This window comes from Sander lucioperca, chromosome 22 (assembly GCF_008315115.2).
Source record: "Sander lucioperca isolate FBNREF2018 chromosome 22, SLUC_FBN_1.2, whole genome shotgun sequence".
NCBI classification, from domain to species: Eukaryota; Metazoa; Chordata; class Actinopteri; order Perciformes; family Percidae; genus Sander; species Sander lucioperca.
In genome coordinates this window covers 18,337,377-18,360,787 of record NC_050194.1, presented here as the reverse complement: position 1 = coordinate 18,360,787, position 23,411 = coordinate 18,337,377, and the positions used below count along the sequence as shown (strand labels likewise).

The window sequence follows — 23,411 nt, the reverse complement described above, 5'->3', positions numbered from 1 at the left end:
AGCATGAGGAGGAGGTGCCAGGCTGTTGTGGCTGTGTATGGTTCTTCCACACGCTACTGAGGCTCCTGTTTGTGAAATGAATAAATTGTTCAATTGCCAATATATCTTGTTTCTTCGAACTTCAATCATCCAATCCACCAAACACCAAACGAGTCAATGGCAGAATAAGCTGTTTGGCATTGGCAGAGAACATTTGGCAAATTTTTCATGGGCGCAACCCACATACTCAGCGCTGCTGCTCTTCCCACAAATGCATGTTCCTTACAAATGGGGCACCATTTAAAAGGGAACTAAACAGGCTTTCCAACGGTATAAGATTTATTGCCAAAAAGCATTGTTACCACAGAGAAATAATCTACCAAACACAAATGTCCTTGCTTTTTGTGCTAAGTTTAGATCATTAGATGTTATGAAGAGTGTGTTCAGGATCTGAGAAGCCATCAAAGCACCTGCTAGTTAAGCTTTCCACAGTTTACATCACAACATCCTTCACTGACTCCTAAATTTATAACAGTTAACCGATCAGGGATCTCTCGCCAGACTCAGATGCGCAAGACATAAAGATCTACAATTTGCACTGCTGTTGCGATATGGATTCATGTGAGGGCTGATACATTTTTGTTAAGGGTTAAGACATGCCTTCAAGGTGCATCACATCACATAAACCTCCTCTCTCTTCCCCTAATTACTTTCAAGTTAAATAAGTTAATGTGCAGAGTAACAAGGGTTTTTAATTACTGTACTTGAGCTTTCAATTACGCACCATGGTAGCTGCTTGCCAGCACATTAGCCATAAGGGTTTTACACAGAAAGCAAACCAAATCGGAGAAAAAGCAGGCCAACGGGATGAAAATTGAGAAGTTGTCAAGAGCACTAGCGCTGGAGCACTTAATCGATTAGTAGAATGAGAGAAAATTAATCTCGGCCGCTAGCTTCTCAAATGTGATGATTTACTGCTTTTTTTTAATCTGATTTGTAGCATTGTAGGCCTAAACTGAATATTTTTAATTGTTTTTTTAACGTACTTTTAACTGGACAAAACCAGATCATCATAAGATGTGGGCACTTGTAATTTGTGAATTTACCTTTTTTTTTGGACATTTTATAGACTAAACTAATCATCTGATATTAATTAAAAGAAATAACTGATAATGAAAATTATTAATTATTAACACTTACAGTTTTAAAGCACATATTTATTATTAATATTATATTATTATCATAATGATGCACATATACTGTTTACATGGCATGGCTAGATTTCCACTCAATGTGTGTGTGTGTGCCATGCCAGTGTGTGTGTGTGTGTGTGTGTGTGTGTGTGTGTGTGTGTGTGTGTAGCAGTTTGCTTACAAGTTGTTACAGAGTCTGTGTGGGATGCTGAGACGTAGGCGTCATAAATGTGGCGGGGGATTCTTTTTCTCACTGCAATATATTATTATACAGCGAGTGGGATGGATGATTAGAATGATTTAAATGCCACGACTGGGTGTAGTGTGCGTGGCCTCTAGCAGGCACTCTGTTTTTGTTTGAGCTCATTTCATCTCTCCCACAGCAGATTTCGTTGGAGAGACTGAAGCACTTTGATGAATTACTCTGTCCGAGATAAGTTGAGCTGTAATATTTCCGGCTGATCGTTCTTGATTTAGATGCAGCGTTAACTTCGGTTTTTGTAGTGGGTGGATGAAGTATTAATTTAAAAGAATTTAAAGTAAATAAACAATGAATCACACTGTCACGCATTGTCAAATCCGCATGTGAAGCAGGGCTTTGTGCAACATAATAAAGAGCATGCAAAAAGAGGCAGAACTATGAATACTTACTATTTATGTCATAACTCTTCAATCAATTAAGAGAAAGCAAGATGTTAGCCTTTCAGCCAGACTGTGATTACATGTAAATGTGATCACAGCAGGAAATGCAGCTTTTAGGATGCATTCTCCATCAAATGGTTTTCATTAGAGATTCCGGTGATGCTTCTTTCAGTAATAGACCAGCTGTAGACTCTTATTATTGCAATACAGACAAAGAGTGAATGCCTTTGTTATCTAAATCTTTGTTGGAGATTCCATTGAAATGGCTAGGGGAATCTGGGTGAAATCAATTTAAATGACCTTTTTAAAGCCACTTCATCATGCAAACTGGGGAGAATGTGGCAGCAAACATGCACAGAGCTGTTGCCCTTTTCAGATTCACGGAGGTCTTCAGACACTGACAGTGATGAAACTGTCGAACCACAGACTGGATTAGTTTGAGTCCAGAAGATGAAACAAGTGTTACTTCAGAGCTGTATTTGTTTGGTGTGGGGTTGCTTCTGGGAATTGGCTGGCATTATTTGACCGTCTTGTTCCCATGTTGTTACAGTATTGTGTCTTTGTGTAATATGCAAAACATGCAGTGGAGCGGCTTTTATTAGCCGAGACGTTTAGGGTCCAAAAAATGAAGACTTTCATGTGAATTGTTCTGCCATCCTGCATTTAACGTTGCACAGATTTAACACAATGGTGTTCTTGTTTATTCGCACAGGTTTCATTTTCAAGTAGGGTGTCGTCTTTATCGCCACCCATAAATCTGAGGAAATGTCCATATTTGGGAAATAGATTCACATTTTTGTCACAGCCCTGGCTATGTTATGATTTATAAAAAAAATAACTAGAAATCAGAAAGCAATGATAAACACTGTGCTGCCTGACTTCCTGCCAAATTCCTTTTGCTCTACTTTGTCTTTTGTGAGCACACAGGCTTGTCTGGGACATTTTGCACCAGACGGGTCAACCGGCTACCCCAGAGCCTCAGTGTCTCATCCCCAAAACCTCTGACCAGTCCTGTAGATACTCTGCGTTCCCCCAGTGTATCACACATTCTGTCCCTGCACTGATACCTCTGACACCTTTTCTTGTTTCCTTCTGTGGGATACAGCTCCTTTTTCAGCCTGAGAGCCTGAAGCAGCACTCTGTGTTTCTCAAATGAAGCATTTGACCGCTCTTTTAGGGGGTCTTTTATTTCACTCACTGCTGCAGGAAGGTTAGTGTCAAGAGTGCTTCAGGGGCCACTGTGTGCAGCCCGATAGGGCTCCTCTGGGGCACAGTGCATACAGACTGACCGGACCCTCAACCCATGTGTATGCAGACAACATCAACACACAACAGGGTCAGCTAACTGTCCTTCAAATGTGATTTATGTATCTCAAGTAGGGTTGCACAATATTGGAAAAATTGGGAAAACGCATCAAAATAGATTCATAACAAATTAAACGTTTTCTTACAACACAAGGTTTATTTCAACTGACAGTCATATTGGACTGGTACAACATGAATAAATAAATAACGACCATGTCTACAGAACAGGACATGCTTTACTGGTTGTACAGTATAAAATAAATAAATAAAGAGAACAGGACACAACTTTTCTTTCGCTTCTCTGATTCGTTCCATTTAATTGTCTCTATCTATTTCTTCACTTACACTGTCTCTGTTGAAATATGCACACACGTGGTACGCTCCATAGGGTTTTGTCACGTAGTGGACATGTGCGCTGACGTGCACTAACATGTGCAAGTGGCATGGTAACTGGCCAATTAAATGATGATCATTATAGTGTTTCAAGCGGGCTCTAAATCAAACACAACTAAGCCACACAGCCAACGGACGGGACGCATCGCTCCACAAAATTGCGTTACTTCCGATATATTGCGATAACGATATTGAGTTGATATATCTTGCACCCCTAATCTCAAGCTCAAAGATTGTACCGGAAACTGTCAGCATTGGCCTTTCCTAATACTGTTGTTTTACCCACCACATTTTGGTTTAAAGACCATACTGTAATGTAGCCTTGCTGTTGTGTTTTGAGCAGGTTTAAAAATTGACAGTCTCCGTAGTCCTTGGGTGCTTAATTGACAAGATATCTGATAACCAATTAACTGTTATAAATTAACTAAAAGTGAATTGGTTCCAGCTTCTCTAATGTGAGGATTTGCTGCTTAACTATGTTATGTATTGTTGCAAATTGAATATTTTGGGTTTTAGACAGCCGCGCAAAATAAGCAATTTGAAGACAAGAACAAGAAAAACAAAACAATTCAATGACTAATCAAGATGAAAATAGTTGTTTGCTGCCCTAAATGTTTAGATTTTAGATTAGATTTAGCACTGATGGTTAACAAACTGAACACATCCTGAAACTACTATAGTGGCTACATCTACCTCATCAGTATGCAGATTGAGTTTTTGCATCAACATAAACAAACTGATGCTGTGTGTCTATTTAAAGTTCAGTCCTTGGCTGTTCAGCAGCCTATCAAAACATGTCAGCTCTTAACGTAGCCATCTTTAGCTCCACTCCTGTCACCAGTAACCCTTTGTTACATAAATGTTTCATCGACAGACTGCTGTTTTTGTGAGCTGGCATCTAAGTGACAGCAGGCTCCAGTTTTAGACCGAATGATCTGTACTAGAGACGGTATCCGGCTCCCTTCTGACTGTGCTCAAGTGCAGAAGTTGGACTTTGAAAATAATGGTGCATGCAGCAGCCCAGTGATGGATAGATCCTCCAATGAAGTTATGTTATGTATTCCTGATGAGAGTAGTGGCTCAGCGAGCAGGATTTATGTGGCTGTGGAGGAGCAACCACTCCAGAAGATGCTGTCTGATTGAAGCAGCGGTCCGAGGCTATTTGTCATTGTGATTGATGAGCTTCCAGTGATTAAGCTAACATGCTGACAGACATTAATCTGCTTTATCTCGTGAATGACTTGCATGGAAGTTCTTCTCTGGTGTTATTGGCTCTAGTAAACCGGGAGGAAGCATGTCAGCATCTTGCATGCTTCATTCTCTTTCTGGTTGTGGTCAATCTTGTCATAGTCTCTAAGGTCTAAACTCTTTAAGAGTCATTTTAACTGGTCTAACCAACATTATATGCAGTACTTTTATAAGTCAGATACATCCTTTTAAAAAATGTCACACAAACATCTGCCTGTAAATTCAAACCACATATGCTTTCTTGACTGTTGACTTGTTATTTTTGGATGCAAACATGTTACATTTTTAACTCCGCATAGTGACATTTTCACCTGCGATTTGTCTCTATCTGCAGTCACAATAATAACAAAAAAAAAGATAAAAAAATAACACACATGGGATAAAACCCCATGTTTTCATGCTATATATAAAGCAATAATTGAAACATGATGCAAGAACACAACATGAAAACAACACCTCACACATAAAAAACTTCTTTTCAAAAGCTGTGTGACTTGATATTTACATATCTGTAGGACACTTTCCTGCAATAACATGGGACATTGTGTGAAATTGTGGAAATCATGCTGGGACTTTGGGGGTGCTGAGTAGGAAGGTAATTCTGACATCCCAGAGTTGCCGTGTGCCACTGCCAAGCTGGGGGTCATTTCTTGTATTAATGACGCGGGGGGAACTAAACTGGCTTTTATTTCCCCCACCATCTGTAGCTAGTTGCGCGCTATAGATGGAGTCTGGTGAATGAGAACAGCCCCCTTTTGCAGCTAGCAGTTTGATTTATGGGACTGTGTTTGGTAGTAAAATTGTATGGTTACAATTATGTAAAAATCCCTGTTTACTAAATACATCACTGGTCTTATCTCTTCATTAGCATTAAAATGGCTGAAAAAAACAATGTATAGTTAAGGCTCATAGTTTGGAGTTTAATCACTCAATTTTCTAGGATTTTCTTTATAAAAAGGAGCAGTTTGGAGGGGACGGAGAAAGACTTGAGGTAAAAATTATGCTTGAGGTGAAGGGCAATTAATGTACTATAAAAACTCTTGAGCACCCAATTGCTGCAATTTGCATCAAAATTCATATTTCTTCACAGAGTCATAACTCATTCAAATCGTACCAGACATGTGTCAGACCCTCGTTAAAACTGACAATCACCTGAATCGAATGCCTCTACATGCCCAAAAGGTGTTTGCTGCTGCAAGAAGTCTCACCCTAAGGGACGAGATTGGGATAGACTGTAGGGGTGTGAATCTTCACTGGTGTCATGATTCAATTTGATTACGATTATCCTGTCAACAATTCGATACAATTCAATATCCCGATGCATCACCTCCTCAAATGTATTATATATTGCTACACATGATTTTCATCAACAAATTCAAGCAGTCAGATGTATATCAACTTCCATTTTTATTGCATCTTCTCTTAAAAAAAAACTTCCTGAATGTAGCGGAGTCTGAACACAGCAGACAGCAGACAAAAGGCAAAAACAAAAAAAGCAGAATCATCTGCGTCCGCATCGCGATGCATCGATGCGATGATTAATTCCAACACCCCTAATAGACGGTTGGGTGTACAAAGTATAGTTTGCATCCTGTCTCCTACCAACAATCAACGCTAGTTTCTTTCAGCTATGACCTTGATCTTTGCCTATCCCTAACCAAATAGTTCTCGTTGGTGGTTTAGGTATGAAGACATGTTGGTAAATGAGGGATGTTTATAGCTTAGAAATAATTCAATTACAGAGGTTGTGCATCCACATTTCTGTATTATTGATTTTTTTTCTTCTAAATAAACCTATTTCCAGAGAGAAACAAAATCAAAAAACAATGATTCTGTTTATACACACATGGCTTTTAAAATCTACATTCACGCTGCCACTGGATCATGGACGCTTTCATGTGTTGCCATGGAATCCCTTAGGTTAGCAGAAAGACCCAGTATTAGTGGTTGTGTGTGCGTGTGTGAGTGTGTTTGTAGACAGTATCTGTCTTCCAGATGTCACTCTAATGTGCCTCAACATAGACCTGTGGGGACCTCAACAATATACAGCGGTGAGGAGAGATGTGTTCATTTTCCAATTACCTCCGGCTACCCCTTATAAATGAGCAAGTGTGAAACCTTTCAGTACCATAGCCATATCTCACTACACTGTGTTTTTTTTAATGACCTACAAACCATTGAGACCGTTTCTGTTAATTTCATCTCATCACTAAACCACAGACAAGTTCAACTTCTACTCATCTTCCAAGTAGGGTTGAGTACCGAAACCAGTTGCTTATATGGCACCTGTGCCTAAACGACTGGTATCTACTGGTCCGAATAGCAACGCGGATTTCGGTGCCTCATTTCGGTGCCACTTAAATGCCTGCGCTGCCCTCTGATGCTCCGAAACAGACATTACAGGCAACAGAAGCATCGCTGCATGTGACGCTAGTTAACACTACACTTGGCAGCAGATAAAGTTAGCCTACCGTTAGCCAGTAGCTGGTCCTAAACACGGCTAAAATGCTGACAGCTAACGGTAAATGGTGTAAAGTGTGACTCTATTTCACTGTACAGGATTCCAACACCGGGACGTATCAGCCTGCTCTGCCGAAAAACAACACAGACGGTGCGTTCACTTGAAACTGGTAGCCTAAGTCTCGTGATGCATTCAAAGTTATTGTAAAATACCTTTTTCCCATCTGGTGGTTGTTTTTTTGTCGTTTAACAGGAATTTACTGTGAAAGAAGTTATTGTTATAAGTTAGTTATTACATTATTAATAAATCATTTAATTTTGACCATATGACCTTAGCAATAAACAAGCTGTTCTTTAAATGTCGCTGACTGTCGTTTTGTGCCCTTTTTTAAAATCACTGTTTTAAAAGTATCGCTTTAGCACCGGTATCCAATGTTACTCAACCCTACTTCCAAGTAATGTAACTGAATGCATTGTTTAGGTGGTGATTGTAAGTACTAACCCGGGCTAAGCAAGAGGCGCGGCGTCTTAACTCGCTCAGACTGGTAAACAAAAAACTTGCATGCACTTGCCACCTAGCTGCACGTCTGTCTGAGTTCAAAGGTCAACACAGAGTTCCGTTTACCAGACAGCCTCGAAATGTCCAGCAGAAGCGTCAGACACAACTGCAGGGCTGTTTGCATTCTTCAGGCTCTTTGGCAGTGAAGGAGACACACTCCGACCTGGCCCGGGTCACAAGGAATTTGTACAAATGTTATTTTCATTGCTGCAGCTATCATTTCGTGGGATTATCCTGCCAAGTTAATTTGGATCTGGAGTTTTATATCTGTGCAGGCAGCTGCTGCCAGTATGAACCTTTGGCGAACCAGAGAATCTTTTACACTTTGCGAGATGGATGTGCTGTTGTAGTTAAAACATCTTTCCCCCTTCCTCCATTTATCAGGATGTGGCCAAGCAGGTTGTTGTGATTAAACTGTTGTTCTTGTTTTGTTTTTACAATCTACTTCCAGAGCATACCGAATAGGACCAATGCATTATTGTGATTTATGCTAAACCTCACACTCAAATTACAGTGTAAGTGATCCTTCTGTGAGAGAGGTAGAACATATTGGCAACCTTAAAAATGAAGATACCATGCAATTAATCCTCTGTATCAAAAAGGAGACCTCTTTATGCTCACCCTTAATTTGGAGAATTAACCTGCCTGCCTCTCCGTTAAGCCGGGAGAATTTGTCCAAGCATTCATTATTGGGCAGCCACATGTATAATGTAGCAAGGAGAAGATAAAGCACAGCATCTTATAAGTTGAAAATCCACAGGCCAAGTTAATATTATGGATCCGCTGGGATGCCCTCGAGTAGCCTCCCTAAAACTGTACGCATCAGGCCTGCTCCTGAGTGCAGAGCAGCAAGCCAGTCGACTCAGTAATAGCCTACGTTTTGTTAATTCACAAGTTTTCTTGGCAGTCATAGGCTAACACTCAATCTGTGCACATATCCTTATCTGGCAGGAAGCTCAGTGCAATTAGAGATGAAACTGACTGTTAACTAGGTGTGAGACGCTACTGCATAGCATCTCCTGCAGAACCTTACAAAAGCAGCGAATTACAGACTAAACAGTAAGCTGCTCTGAAAGAATCACAGCCTGTGGCGCTTCTCCTCATCATCGCACACATATAGTCACAGATATAAATGTAGTCTTTAATAACTTGGCTGACTTTTTTTCAGTTGCTGGGCGTCAACAGCATCCATGTTGCATCAGCAGGGAAAAGCAAATTTTTTTGATTGTTAGCTTACTACTTACAATGTTACTTCTTGAATCCTCACAACTGCAGGATTTGACAAAGATTGTGGGGTTTTTTTTTGGGGGAGATACTCAAATTTTCCTCCAGCATAAATAAACAAGTTTGTTTGATGGAAGTTGAGAAAAAGCAGAGGAACAGCTCAACTGGAAAGAAAGTTTCTATCAGGCCTCATTTGATTTAACAAATGAGCTCCTTTTTAGTTTCCTTACTGGGCTTTCAAGCCCTTACTGACTTCAGCTTAAACGAGTCCAGGGTACCACCATCATATTCTTCTATCTGCTGGGCAACAACTTAAAATATATGGGCATACTGAGAACAATGATTTACAAGCAACACCAAACATCCCAAGTGCCCATTTCATTCTGATTAATGAAAGGAACATTAGTCAATGACAAATGAAAGACTAATAACACCTCTACACAATACAAATTCATCGCACAACCATTGTGTAACTGCACACATTACGTTTTGTAGTGACATGTACTTCGGGAATTTTAAATAATCATGCTAACAACCTGTAAAGTGTTTGCTATTTAGGCTTAAGTGTGATAGATTTAAAACAATTAAGTTATGATTTCATTCATTTCACCAAGCTGGAGCCAATGAAAAAAAAACAAAAAAAGAAATCAGAATAACGCCAGCACTGTCAGGTGAAAACCAACCTTCTGAAAATCAATCAGAAGATGCAAAGAGCAAGATGGAAAACAAATAGAAAAGCAAAAACAAAATATGCCCAACAAGATAACTTTAAAAAAAGAAGACATTTTTTTTTCCAGGATCAGTCACACATTTGATACACGTTTTTAAAATCACTCAAACTTTTATGTTCACGCCTTCTGTTAAGAACACACATTCTGAGCACTTGGATCTATGTCTCCAATTTCCCACCTTTATTGGCTCTCATGATTGTCTTATTGGAGTTTACTAAAATACATACTGTATTTATATGTGGCACAGATGTGCCATAAAGGCACATTTTAGCAGCGGTTTACCAACTTGAAGTGCAGTGTGATTCCAGAGCATAGAATAGTGTTTACAGATGTGTCCTACAAATGTCAAGAGTGTCAATGGGCAACAGCATGTGGATGGAAAAATACCATACAACCGCAAAATTGTTTTAATTGTAAATATAGCCTTGAAAGTCCTAGCCACAACATTGTTTCTTCTTTTTACACAAGCATTACGTTTTTTTCCCTACATTTTCTGTAAGCCGATTTGGACCTGAGCCATTTATGCTGCACTGTGGGTTCAGAAGCATTCCACTGGAAACAGTAAACATTCCCATTTGGATTAATTACCAACTGCTTTCCCCCCAGCTCTGTCTGCTTCTTGTCAAAAAGGAAGATTAACAGTAGATTGAACTTTGGTCCACATGTAGACAGACTTCCTGTCAGGTCTCATTAAGAGCGTGAGGAGGCCAGCAGGAGCAGGTGTTGGTAGGATGTTGAACAAATAAAAAAGGTGGTCGTCTGAAGGAAGAAGTCAGATTAGGTAAAAGGCCAAATTCTAGCACCAATTGTTTCACTGTCGTCTCCAGTATTCTTGCGTTTCCCTCTGTTTTCATCAGTGAAAATGTATTAATGCAATCACAAGATTGACACATTTCTTTTACTTTTTAGTGGTGTCTGTTGGAAGCCTCGTTTTTTTATCCACCTTCTAACAGCTCTGATGCTGAGTTGCTAATGGTGCTCGATATAAATGTTTCAGGCTGCATTTGCCACCCACATTATTGGCGGTTTAAAACATGAGAGATGGACCTTAAGGGGATGAGAAACCAATTGGCACATATTTCACAAATTACAAAAACATTCAATCCTCCTATGCGGGAGCACTGAGCGTCCATGAATCGAAGTCATATTTTATGACTCCCCCCCCTACTTACAATACGTTTCCTATCAGTTAGCATTCTTTAACTCCATCTATCCTGTCTTTTATTTCAACCTACACCTCAAAATCTGTTAGCAAGACAGATTAATATTTCATACACAGGGAATATGATCTAGCGGAAAAAAAACAACTGAATTAAAATGACTACAGATCACTTACAAAAATCTTTTTTAAATCTCCAACAGTAGCAGGAAAGATATTGAAATACAGACAAGGAGAATTATTTGAATTTATGGGGGTATACATTTTCTAAAGATAGATAATAACTTAGAGACACATCACATCTAGGTTCATCCTGATACATTATTCATCGGAAGTTGCTGCTGCGAACGCAGCACTGCTTTGCATATGCCCCTCAAACTTGAAGCTCCTTTTCATTCACACAAGAAATCCTTGATCGTTCATTGTGTTAAAGATGCAGCTCTTCAAATAAATTTACCATCGTTAATTCCTAATTTGATGCAAGGCAGGCTCCCATCTCCGATGGACACGTGAACCTTTCACCTCGTCCTCTTATCTCTACATTATCATTTTCAGTCGCAATTTAGCCTCATTGTATGTGTTCCGCGTAGAGACCAGAGCACCCCATGCTCTCCATAACATATCCATTACCATACTCAATAATTTAAATAGCAGCCATTGTTTTTCTGCGCTTTTTATGACACCATCATAAGCACTTATCCACCTCAGAAGGAGCCCAGGCTGTGGGAGGCTGCCAGTGAAATTAAAATAATGAATAAAAGATCAGATGGAAGAAAATGCTGAACTGGGATTCCGCCTGAAATCTCAGCAAAGCAGCAGTTATGAATCCAGGAAAGAGGCCACATTTCTCGCCACTCTCGACACAGCAGCGAAAGTGTGTTGATAATTTGACCTGGCGGCTCCTCGGTCAGGTCACGGTTAGGTCCTCTGGACTCCTGGGGGGTGGGGGGGTGCTGCCTGACTTCCTGGAGATTAGATTCAGATCTTTGGTCAACAGCGTGTGTGATGTGGGGGAATGTGATGGATGACTTCTCCCTGGGTAATATGACAAATGAATCCACTCTAAGCCACAGTGAATACTGATCTTCTCTTTCTTGCTTGTGTTACATCATTGTGATTTACATGATTAGATGGGGGCTGCAGCCCCTGGGGGTGGACATATTTGACAGGTCATGGGGCTCCTGCTCACTCCATTATCAGTGTGCTGGGTGGTACATTGTAATCCAGTGCAATCCTATTTCCAGATGTTTCTCTTGTACTCCCAAGCTATCGTAAGGAGTAATTTTATGCTTCAGTAGCTTGCCTAGGTTCTCGCTTCATTTACTCCAACAATGATGCCTTTTCCAATTGATTTCATTTGTTTAAATAGATACTCTATAGTTAAGGCTCATCATTTTCATTTGAATCATGAATTAATTATGAGTATTTATTTAGATGATTACGATAGGATAAAAAAAAATTAAAAAAATCAATAATACAAAGATCTGGGTGAAAAGCAAACACATCAGAGTTTAACCCTTTCTTGTGCGCTCTTGCTGCGCATAATCAGCTGCCCACCCTCGATTTCTCATCATTGTTCTCTTTACTTTCAGCATTATTTATTTATTTATTTTTTTTAGATGTCCTCATCACAAGACGACCTTATATACTGTAAACTGCAGTGATCAATCACATAACTTTTGGGTGTGTGGGAGACAAAATCTAGTAAAAGTTATCAACTTTGAGATTTTAATAAAAATCAAACCCCATTTTTGACACTATTTACATCACTATATAGTAGTTGGTGGATTCAAATTGCCTTCACATGCAAAAGGGAATGAAAGGAAACAGTGCGTTTCATTTTATCTTACTGATAACAACCTCTTTTATTGTGAAGCAGCAACAGGAACAGCAATGTATTATTAATATTCGTCACTGCGGTTAACGATGACTCCAACCAATGTTTTGTTCAATTTTTTCATGAGCGAATAATTCTACATTTTTGGAAGGAAGTAAATAGAACAAGAAGCAGCTACAGCGAGCAGTTCGAAGAAGAGTTGCAGGTGACAAACACATCAAAGTTCTAACAAGTTAACCAACTTTACTGTGTCCTTGCTTTTCTGACAAAGTAGCTGCTAGAGGAGAGTTTACTGTAGTATTAAACTGCACTGGCTGTTACCAGCGTACCAGTTCATCAGTTAAAAACAATCTAACGTAAATTTAAATGAATATATCTTTTTGCTGAAAAGATGTTAATAGAAAAACATATACATATGACACATATCCACAGTTTAAGGAGAGAGCTCTTGTCTCTTTAAGATCCCATTGAAAAATTAAAATAGCCTCGACACTGGAGGAGGCAGTGTCAGTGTCATCAGCAGCTATTTAGCACTAGCCCTCTTTAACCAATCACAGGGTTGCTTTAGTTTCACATGTCAGGCTGAGCCTCATGGCTGTACCACCCTGGTAGTGGCCTCATGCTGAACTTTAATTATTGTGAGTGGCCTGATGGAAAAACATCTTTCTCCAGCTGACACAGCGATGACACCCTCTTTGTTCTTCCCTCTGACTGCTTCTATCACACTTTTGCCCGACAGTACATCCTGTGTTTTTGGTGGACGTCAACCAAAATCCACTTCCCGTCTCTTGGAAATGTTAAGAGGTCATGGTAGTGAGGATGAGCAGATTGTTTCTCGGAAGAGAACACGCACTATGTTTACAGCCCTTCAGCTAGTATTGGCTTTTACAGTCAGCTAATCAGCCGTTTACGGTGAAAAAGCCGTAACAGGAAACTGCCCAAGGCTGCAGGCACTACTGACATTCTGCTTACGGTCTGAAGTCATTAGCTGTTTACTCTATTCTTCAGTTTTTTTTGTTGCTTATTTGCCTTGGAGGATCTGTAAGTGGTCCTAAAGGGGAAATGGCTCTGTGGATGGGCCTGTTCCTGAATGACAAACTGCTTCTTCAGTATGACAGTGGATGGTTGGAAATCAGTCTGTGAGAGTAGGTTGAGGGTACTCCTGGGCAGCTGCACACAAGGACTCTGTGGACAGAATGTGCTATTCTATTCTCAAGGTCTTCCAAGTGTCTTTATCGCAGGATTTTTAGTCCACTTTGTACTCATGTTTTATATTCCGCCACACCTTGAATGAAGCACAAATACCAAGCTTGCTGTCTCTTTTCTCTGGCTCTGTGGTTGTGAAGGCAAGCTGGCAGCAGATAGTTATTTATGCTGTGCACATTCCACTTATATTAATCTGTTTTTTACTACCGTCACAGACACATGGAAAATACCATGTTACTGTCTGTATAGGGAGGAGGCAACACTGCAACACTCAAGATGTGTGTATTACTTTACACTCCTGCACAATGAATCAGGGATAATCACTTGTTTACATTATGTTCTCCTGTTTATCAGTCAGTATAACCCACTCTGTGCCTCATGCTGTCTGTAGTGTTTGTAATGCATACACTTTGCATCTAAAGTATGTATAGCTTTACTCTTTGTCCAATGACACCTTGATTTCCTCCTTCATAATCCCCATATCTCTGATTAAACTCAATGATTACAAATTGAGTATCCAATGATTCGTCTTTTGATTTAACATTTCTTTCATTGACTTTTCGTTGTAATATGGCTCAGAATTGCTTAAAGGTGCCCTGCCACACGTATTTCATTAGTTTGTGGTAATGTCTGAAGTTCTACCATGGACTGTAACATTTTTTGTGGAAAAAATGCCTTGGTTACCTTGTTCTAGCGTGGTACATAAAGCCTGCAGGACGACTCAGCTCAATTTGTGCCAGTTCTCATTAATATTCAACGAGCTAAGCTGCTTGACTCTGATTGGCTAACAGCTAGCCAATGAGAGCCTGGCTATCAGCATCCTTTACCCTGCACAAGTGGTCGAGCTCATGAATAGTAATGAGCTCAGGCAACACCACGTCAGACTGACCAGCTTTTGTAATTGGCCTGATTTTTCCGCTTATTTCTTTTCAGTGGCTAGAGCTGACAGCGGAGGTAGCAGTTCATTTTCACATTCACGACATAACACAAACACATATGGGCCTATCATATTTCAAAAAATGCAAGTAAAAAACGGTTTTGTGTGGCAGGGCACCTTTAAACTTATCGTCTCACTCTGTGAAAAATCTCACATAGCATTCCACTGCATCCTAGTCTCCAACACAACCTCTAATCTGCCTGTTGCTCCTGCAGATAAATTTAAGCTGTCATGCTATGCAAACAGCATTGAATAATAAAACATATTCTGACATATAAGTAGACCTCCCTCTTCTGGTCCCCGGAGGACAGACACATATACTGAGGAAAATTGTTTTACAGAGTATCTCCAAGAGTTTCCTGCACCATTTTTTCAAAGGGAAAACAAGCAGAAAACATCTGAATTCCACAGTAAATAGGTTAGAGTTGTGCCCAATAGAAAAAAAGGCCTTTTAATCTTCTCCAGCAGTCAAAGATGAAGACAAAAACAGGGAGGTCTGTGGGGATAACTAAGATATTTTAACTATATTCTGTGGTATGGAGCAGCCTGAAAGTAAGCTGGTGCTTTGCGTTGAATCAAAACAAAAAGGGCATTTCAGGGGCCCATCAGCAGGCCATGCAAACAATTTCCCCCTCAATCATTTGTCGCTGTGGTTGGAGAAATGAATGAATATAGGTCTGTGGAGTGTTTTTGTCATTCCTATTGTGTGTGACAGTGCTATGGAATATGACCACAATTCGTGGACATCGGAAAAATAGAACAATATTCCTACCCTTCAAGTAAGTCTGGTCTAGTTTGTTTGTGTCACCACTTTGCGATTTTTGTCTTCACAATCAATGCCAAAAAAAGCAAATTTCCATGTCCACAGCATGAGAAAAACTGTAATATAACCAACAATAGATTTCGATTGGTGCTTTTATAAAGTACAATAACAGATAATGTGTCCATCTGCACTGCATCTTTTTACACAAATAATCAATCACTGTGTTGACAGCTATAAACACAAAGAAAGGAAGAAAAAAAAAGGTTCACAAGAGAATGGCAATTAGCTGCCAGTGTGTGAGATTGGTCGGCTTTTCCAGAGCGGGGATGGACAGGTTGGAGCGGAGTAGACGGCCGACTTTAAACAAATCTCTGTGATTGCCTGTTTCACTGCCTGCTCCGTCTCTGAATGACAGGGTAGGCAGTATGGAGAGGTCTCCCTCTGATGAGTTATTAAGGCTGTGGCAATTCCATTTGCACTACACAGGGAGGGAACTACTGTATCAGCACAGCATGCAGGTCATTACCACTGATGCCAGTGTCTTTGAAGTTAAATTACAATCATTATGATTTTAAGGCCGGCTACAGACTGGATGCGTGGCGTGAGCGTGTCAGCTGTGTGGCGTGTCCGTTTTTTATTTCAGCTCATATGTTAACACGTTAGAGCTTCCACACTGTCTGCGTGACACGCACGTCTCAGCGCAGCTCGAGCCGCGCCGAAAACGCGTGCATGCTAGAAATAGAACCGACTCCCATTTTTTCAACTTTCATCTCCAACAATAAACTCCCTTGAAGAGCATCTAACCCTTGCTTTTAAAAAAAACTCCTACAGACAAACCAAAGTTAGTGTATTACCAATTAAGACATTCAAATAGCATTTCTATGTAAAAACAATCATTCTGGTTTTTGTCCTAACAGAAAGATTAAGAATATAGGTTGTTTAGGGTACTTTGAAAAATGCTATAGACTGGAAATTATGAAAAAAAAACCCTCTGTATTCCTGGAAACAATGGAAAAACTATGTATTCTACTCAACATGGTACAGTCAAGTTCCCTCTTCTAAGAAGCCCATTGGATGTACTCAATTCCTGTCTAGTTTGGATCCATGGCCAGCAGTAATAAGGACAGGAGCTGATACAACAAACTGTGGGTTAATTTACATTGCATATTAACAAAAAATGAAAGTACATTAATTGGTTTTGGTTATTTCATCATTATGTGAATGATGATAGTATGCATACTGAAATGACCCAAACTTTTTTTTACTACTTTTGTCTGCAGGTTAGCATGCTATACTCATGTGTGTTTACTATGCTAACATATCTCAGCCACAGAGGCCTGCTTCACAACTAAGACTACAGAACTATTGGAATAAATAACAGAACAGCAGTGTGCAACCTATTTTTATAGAGCGACCTGGACCTAAATGAGTGACTTATTCATTAATCTAGTTAGTATAAAATAACCTGCTGGGAGGCATCATGGTCACATTACTTCGAAAAGCACGTAAAAAATGTATATGGACCAATGTATCATCAGATATCCTGTATAGCTCTAATAGTGATACAAACGCTGCTTCTTATACTATGAGTAAAAAGTCAAAGCACATTATGCCAGAGGATATACACCTGCTAAAGGGATATTACTGATCTATAAAGCATTAATAAACAATGCATTACCTATCAATAAAGCTATAACTTACTTACAATAAACCCTTATTAGAAATAGCGACCAATTCATTTTATGAGCCGTGGTCAGAGGCACTTCGTCATGTCGGAAGTGCTGAAATAAATGTGGCTAACATCCATCTTTAATGAGGAAAATGTTCAAATCCACACTGTTTTCTATTATTTCAAGGTTTGCCAGCAGCAAAGGTAGATGATGCAACCTTGTGTCCTTTTTGTCCACTGCCCTCAAGCCATATTTCTGTTCTAGTTACAGTGTTTCATCATGTTTGATGGACAGGAGCAACATATTTGCTTTATGAATAAAACAGATCTGTCAAACTGCCAGTCACCCACTGATAGTTAGCTGACTGATTGATTTAGATGTGCATTCCTTTAATAGTGACACTCGTCAATGACACAGTATTTTTTACATATCACTCTCTCTCTCCATCTTTACCCCCTCGTGCTCACTTATTCCTTCCCTCTATTTTACATAGCCTTGAGCACAAGCACCTCAGTTACTTTAGCCTTAATGAAGGACACAGACCATCAATAAGTGCTAATGGCATGACGACTACAGATGAGCGCATATGTGCTCATCAATAGGAAACAGTGGGCTTGTTACTAAAGCACAAATCCTGAAAATGTCATCCTACTTTTAGCGCTTTTATTACATGGTGGCGAGTCCATCTCTGTAATGGAACAGGACATCTGATCTGCAGTAATTACATTTCTGTTAAAAGCAATCCTCAGTCTTTTTGAAGCTTTCATCACTTTGAAAAAAAATAAAAATGAAAATGAGACCCCACATGAATACAGACTGCTTGGATAAGAAGACTTATACTAACACTACAGTCAGACAACTTCTTGACGGCTATAAATCTGTCTTTTCAGAGCATGGCTCATTATTTCTCCACCTGTCTCCTGGATAGACTGTTGCTGTGGGGTGATGCTCAGGGCCCAGCTGGGGGTAAATGACATGCTTGAGCAGGTAGGCAGGCGCTCTCCTGCCATCCTCTTATCAGCTCTGCCGCAAACTCCCTGATAGAGTGTTGTGCGAAGTGTGTGGGCGATGGGCGTTGGTGGGGGGAGCAGACAACATCAGCAGCCATGAGCAGGAGCGATGACTCAATTCCATAGTGCCCTTATCTTATGAGGTATGCGAGCAGGATGCAGGTATAAACATATACGTCAACCTCATGGCTGTATCCATGCAGTTTCAAGGCTTCAGCCATATTCTTGAACATTTCACTCATCCTTTGAAAAGTGTCCTAGATCCTCGGCTCTGTTGGCTTTTTGTCATTATGCTCTATTGTATTCACTGCCATCGTGTTGGCTCGGCTCCAGACACAAAGAAAGCCTCAAGGATAAAACTACACGTTACTGCTGCAGGGGCATTATCATTAAAGATCCTCAATTCTCTCACCCTTTAGACATTGGCCCTCCTTTTATCTGTGGGCGACTGTTGATCCATGTGACTTCACAGTGAGGAATACCATTTTCTGATAATATAATCCCTTCTCCGGTCCAGACCAGGTATCTCTTATATTCATGTCTCTCCCCAGGAGAGTCTGACACACAGCCTCATAGTTTCTAGGCTGAATGCATCCCTCGTCCTTATCACTCCCTCCATATTGTCTTTCTGATGCACAGGGAGGGTGGGAGGATTGGAGGACTGTGAGTTTTGGGGAGGGTGCTGCTGTGCTGTGTAATTAAAACAGGAAGTGTGAGAGGTCAGTGAAATGAATTAATCCTGAAAAACATGATTGTTGCTCAATTGTTAGTCGCAATCAAAAAGATGTCAGATGTTCCAGGACATTGTGACATTTTGAAGTGAGTTGTAGTTTTACAGAATGACTTATTACTTCTTAGGCGCATTTCATGTACAGTCATCAATATTCAGAGCAGACAGATTTTTTTCACCGTTCTTATCTGTCAATTTATATATTTTTTGTTGAAGCTGAAGTTACAATTGCAAAGGTTTAAGTGAAATTCCCTTGCCATTATTTTGGCATTTTTCTGAGACTGAGGGATGGGATGACATGCTCTTAAGAGGTATAAAATGTACATTGAAATCAAAACGGAAACAATTTCAATCAGTGCCTGGCCTTGGTTGTGCCCTGGTTTCTAAATGAAGCAGATACACAAATGCAAGTCAGCATTTGAACAGGATGTGACTACGAGTCTATTCTTTGTCACAGTATTGCATCAATGAAACTTCTGGGTAATCTGACGCCTCTTTCAGCTATTAACATGAAACTGGGAGCTTCAGCTACACAGAAAAGCGTAGGTAGAAATAATAGGTTATATTAAATATTTCTGAGGTTTTGGAAGTTGCTGCATCAGCCATAACCCATTAAACAGTGATTCAATGTAGCTGACTGTTTTTCCACTTAACAGGCAGGCGTCAGTGGATGAGGTGGATTGCACTCCACAACCCATCATGGATATCAACTGTCAGCCATTCCCCAATCCCACAACCTCCTGTCCTCCTGGCTCCTGCTCCATAACGCCCACCTGTGTCTGAGCTGTGTCACCTGGGACTCGCAGGCTGTTGACAACATGACGCAGATGGACTACAAATACAGCCTGCTGGGCTCCACAGTGGATGACTACCGCAAGAGGCCGTTGCTCCTGCAGGTGGCCGACACGCCCATGAACCTGTTTGCAGTCCTCGAAGTGAAACGGGAGCAGCCGAGACGCTGGAGCACCCTGGGCTGCTTCCGCAAGATCCGGCTATACAGCGTCCTGTTCGGTCTGGCCGTCACGTTCGTCATCATGGCTTCGTACATCCTGACAGGAGACAAGAAGGGTCTCCTTCTCACCCCTTCCCCCTACCACTTCAGCAGCCTGGTCAGCCCGGGACCTTATCCCTTCAACCTCTCCTCAGTCAAGGACTACGCACATATCAAACTGGTGGTCAAGTCCATCACATCCAAGGTGGAGTTTCGCAGCAGTCGACAGCTCCCGGAGCTAAAGGCACTGGTTAACAGTGAGCCACATGTGAGTAGACATATCTGTCCTCATTTATTCAAAGAGATCTCAAGGACGCAAATTCTATCCAAAAATGTATTTAGTTATTGCTGTAATTACCTCAGCGTTTTACAGTGTAAATGTTACAGAATCTCTCTATTTTAATCATAATACAAACATGGCCCAGCGTGATATTTGATCTCTTTTAATTGACAATCACAGATGTGTCTTGAAGCGTAATTAAATGCTAAGTGAAAAGGTGATTTAAATTAGTATTCTTGCCTACATGCCGTCTACACTGGGTTCAAACCAGCTACACTGTTGCAATTTAAAACTACTCTGAAAGCCTTGTAGAACACTTCATGGCACACCAGATAATTGCATATGTCTCCACCATTTTCTTTTTGCAGAAGGGATTTAAAGCTCAAAGTCATCCCACAGTCTTCCAACACGTTGGCCCTGTGGCTTTCTTGCAGTGTCTGTCTCACCTCAATGCCTGGTTCAATTAATTGTTAATCCTAATGCTAATGGCTTGTATGAGGGCTACTTGCAACATAACTCATTTCTTATTTAACCAACTAATGAATAGAAGAGTGTGGCCGCGGGACAATCAATACCACGTCTGTGGATGTATCCGGCATTAATTGTCCTTAAAGTAGCTGTGTCTCACACAGGCTGTGAGCGAGTCATAGTAATGTTGGCCTTTGTCGTGTTTGATCACCAAAAAACACAGAAAAAGACTGTCGGAAATGTGTTGCCTCACTTCTACTGTTGAATATGAATCTGCTTTACACTCCTAGGGCAGACTGTATGTGTGTGTTCATGGACACACTGCTGTAAAAAAACTTTTAAAACTTTGTTTTTCTTGAATCCAGCACATTGGATTTGGAATGAAACAATGGAGGGTGTCCACATCCATACTGGGTAAACAATAAAGGACTGATAGCTCTTTCTTAAGACAGTGCATCGGGACAATGATACAAGTTTGAGTTTTTTATGGCCAAACCAGTAATGTTCTTGACTGGCAGCCATAGCAATGATAATTTCAAGGGTTTACAGAAGGCTTTGTCTAAAATGTTTTATATATTTGGGAAGTTCGGTGACTCAGAAGCTTAAAGCAGCCTGCTTTCTTTGCCTTTACAGATGTTTTCTGCCATCCCCCGAAAATTCCTGCCTGGTGTCAAGAACCCCTGCTGGTATGAGGAATATACTGGGAATATTACCTCAGACCCATACAGGACAAACTTGTACGCACGCTATTCAAGGCGCTTCCGGACAGTGTTTCAGCACTTGAGGAACACTTTCCGAGAACACTTGTTTCACCGCGATGGGAAACTCTACCGCATCCGATGCCTTCCTTATTTCTATATCATCGGCCAACCAAAGTGTGGCACAACGGACCTGTATGACAGACTGAGGCTGCACCCGGACGTCAAGTTCACCACTTTCAAAGAGCCACACTGGTGGACCCGCAAGAGGTTTGGTAAGTAAAGAAAACTAAAATTTGCTGTTGTAGAGGCCTCCAGGCTGGTATACAATGAGAGCCCCAGAGCATTTAAAGTGTGAAATATGACTCTCTACAGTATATTATTTTGGCAAAATCAGCTCAGAGGGCTTCAGAAAAGTACTCATTGACAGACGTTTCAAAAGGGTCAGCCTCAAAGGCAGGCCTGCCTGTTTCATGAGCATTATTAAATGTATCTCCTGTATACTTACTGCCATCATATTGCTAAGATATGTTGATTGTAGTAACAAAATTCCATAATTTAAACACATTTCGGTAGTGAACTGGGGGGGGGGGGGGGGGGTCCTTTGTCTGAATGTATCATGAATTAAGTATCCCTGGTGCACTCTCCCAATGCAATTAACCGAGAATTGAATATTCAAGACCCATTTTGTTTATTTTCTACCTGAGAGTAAATTTACAGCTCTAATGGTAAATTTAAGTCCTCTTTTCCCTCCTACATTCAACATTTTGAATGCCAATTGTCTCTTTCAGTTTCCCCCTCCTGTGTGCTTTTACGCCATCATCTGCCTCTTAGCAGTGCAACTTCTCCATTTTGATACTTTAATGGTTGAGCTCATGCGGTGGCTGTGCTCATTAACGGCCTTAACTAGGACAATACTCAGAAAGATCTAGAATAACTGTACTTCTCTTGGACAACCAAGATTTGTCTCTGTGGTAGAAATGACTTGCAAAGAACACATTTAATACGCAGTGTTGTGAAGCATCCTTGCACACTTTGAACCCACATGTGTGGGCGCACTGTTTCCTGCACTGGTTTAGCAAACACTCACTCCTTACCACTATGAACTTTGCTTCCTTAAGCTAGTTCTTTCTCTATTTTACACCTTTCTGGCTGCTCCCTCTTTGCACAGACAGTTGATTTTATACTCTCGTTTAAAAGAGTAACGGAGCAATCATACATTACATGTCATTTAGCTGACGCTTTTATCCAAAGCGACTTACAATTAAGTGCTTTCAACCCTGAAGGTTCAAACTCCAGACAGCAAGTAGTAAGCGCAAGTGCATTAGCTTTAAATAAGCAAAGCTACAAAGAGCCATATGAAAGTGCAGCTTCAAGAAATATATATATATATATATTTTTTTTTATGTTTATCCGAGGTGTAGTCGGAAGAGACGTGTTTTTAGCCTTCAGTGAAAGATGCGTAGGCTTTCAGTAGGGAGCTCATTTCACCATTTAGGTGTGAGATTGTATTTGGGTGAGAAAATCCAGTTTTTTCTAAATCAAATGTAGTTGATAATTACTCCTCAGGCTAGCAGTAACACTTTAAGATTCTAAATTTGTCTTGTGCTTTTGCTCCCAAAAGAAGGCAAATCATTATTCTCAATACCTACCAGGCTTTTTGTTTTCTTTAAAACTTAAACAGCATTAGGACTCATGAATAATGGAAAATCATCAACAGCTCAAGAGGCAGGCATCAGGAGTGTGAGTCAGTGTACGTGTGTGTATGTGTGTGTGTGTGTGTGTGTGTGTGTGCGCGCGCGCGCGCATGTGTGAAGAAGTACTAGAATTTTTTTTTTGAGGAGCAGCAGATAAACTGTAGAGGCGCTGATCTTTTTAAAGTCTGCTTCCGATTATGAAATCCGAGCAGATTAGATAATGACTGTAGT

General features: G+C 40.5%; 2 protein-coding genes across 2 annotated transcripts in view; both read left to right on the top strand.

Moving 5' to 3' along the window:
- LOC116061431 (carbohydrate sulfotransferase 15-like) overlaps positions 1-23,411 on the top strand; it is a 68,831-nt gene that overhangs the window by 1,491 nt on the left and 43,929 nt on the right. The window lies entirely within an intron of this gene.
- LOC116061429 (carbohydrate sulfotransferase 15) overlaps positions 1-23,411 on the top strand; it is a 35,824-nt gene that overhangs the window by 1,611 nt on the left and 10,802 nt on the right. Inside the window, exons 2-3 of the mRNA XM_035997924.1 lie at positions 19,703-20,305; positions 21,419-21,758. Of these exons, the coding sequence (XP_035853817.1) occupies positions 19,865-20,305; positions 21,419-21,758 (781 nt within the window). The 5' untranslated portion in view covers positions 19,703-19,864. The remainder of the gene's footprint in view (positions 1-19,702; positions 20,306-21,418; positions 21,759-23,411) is intronic.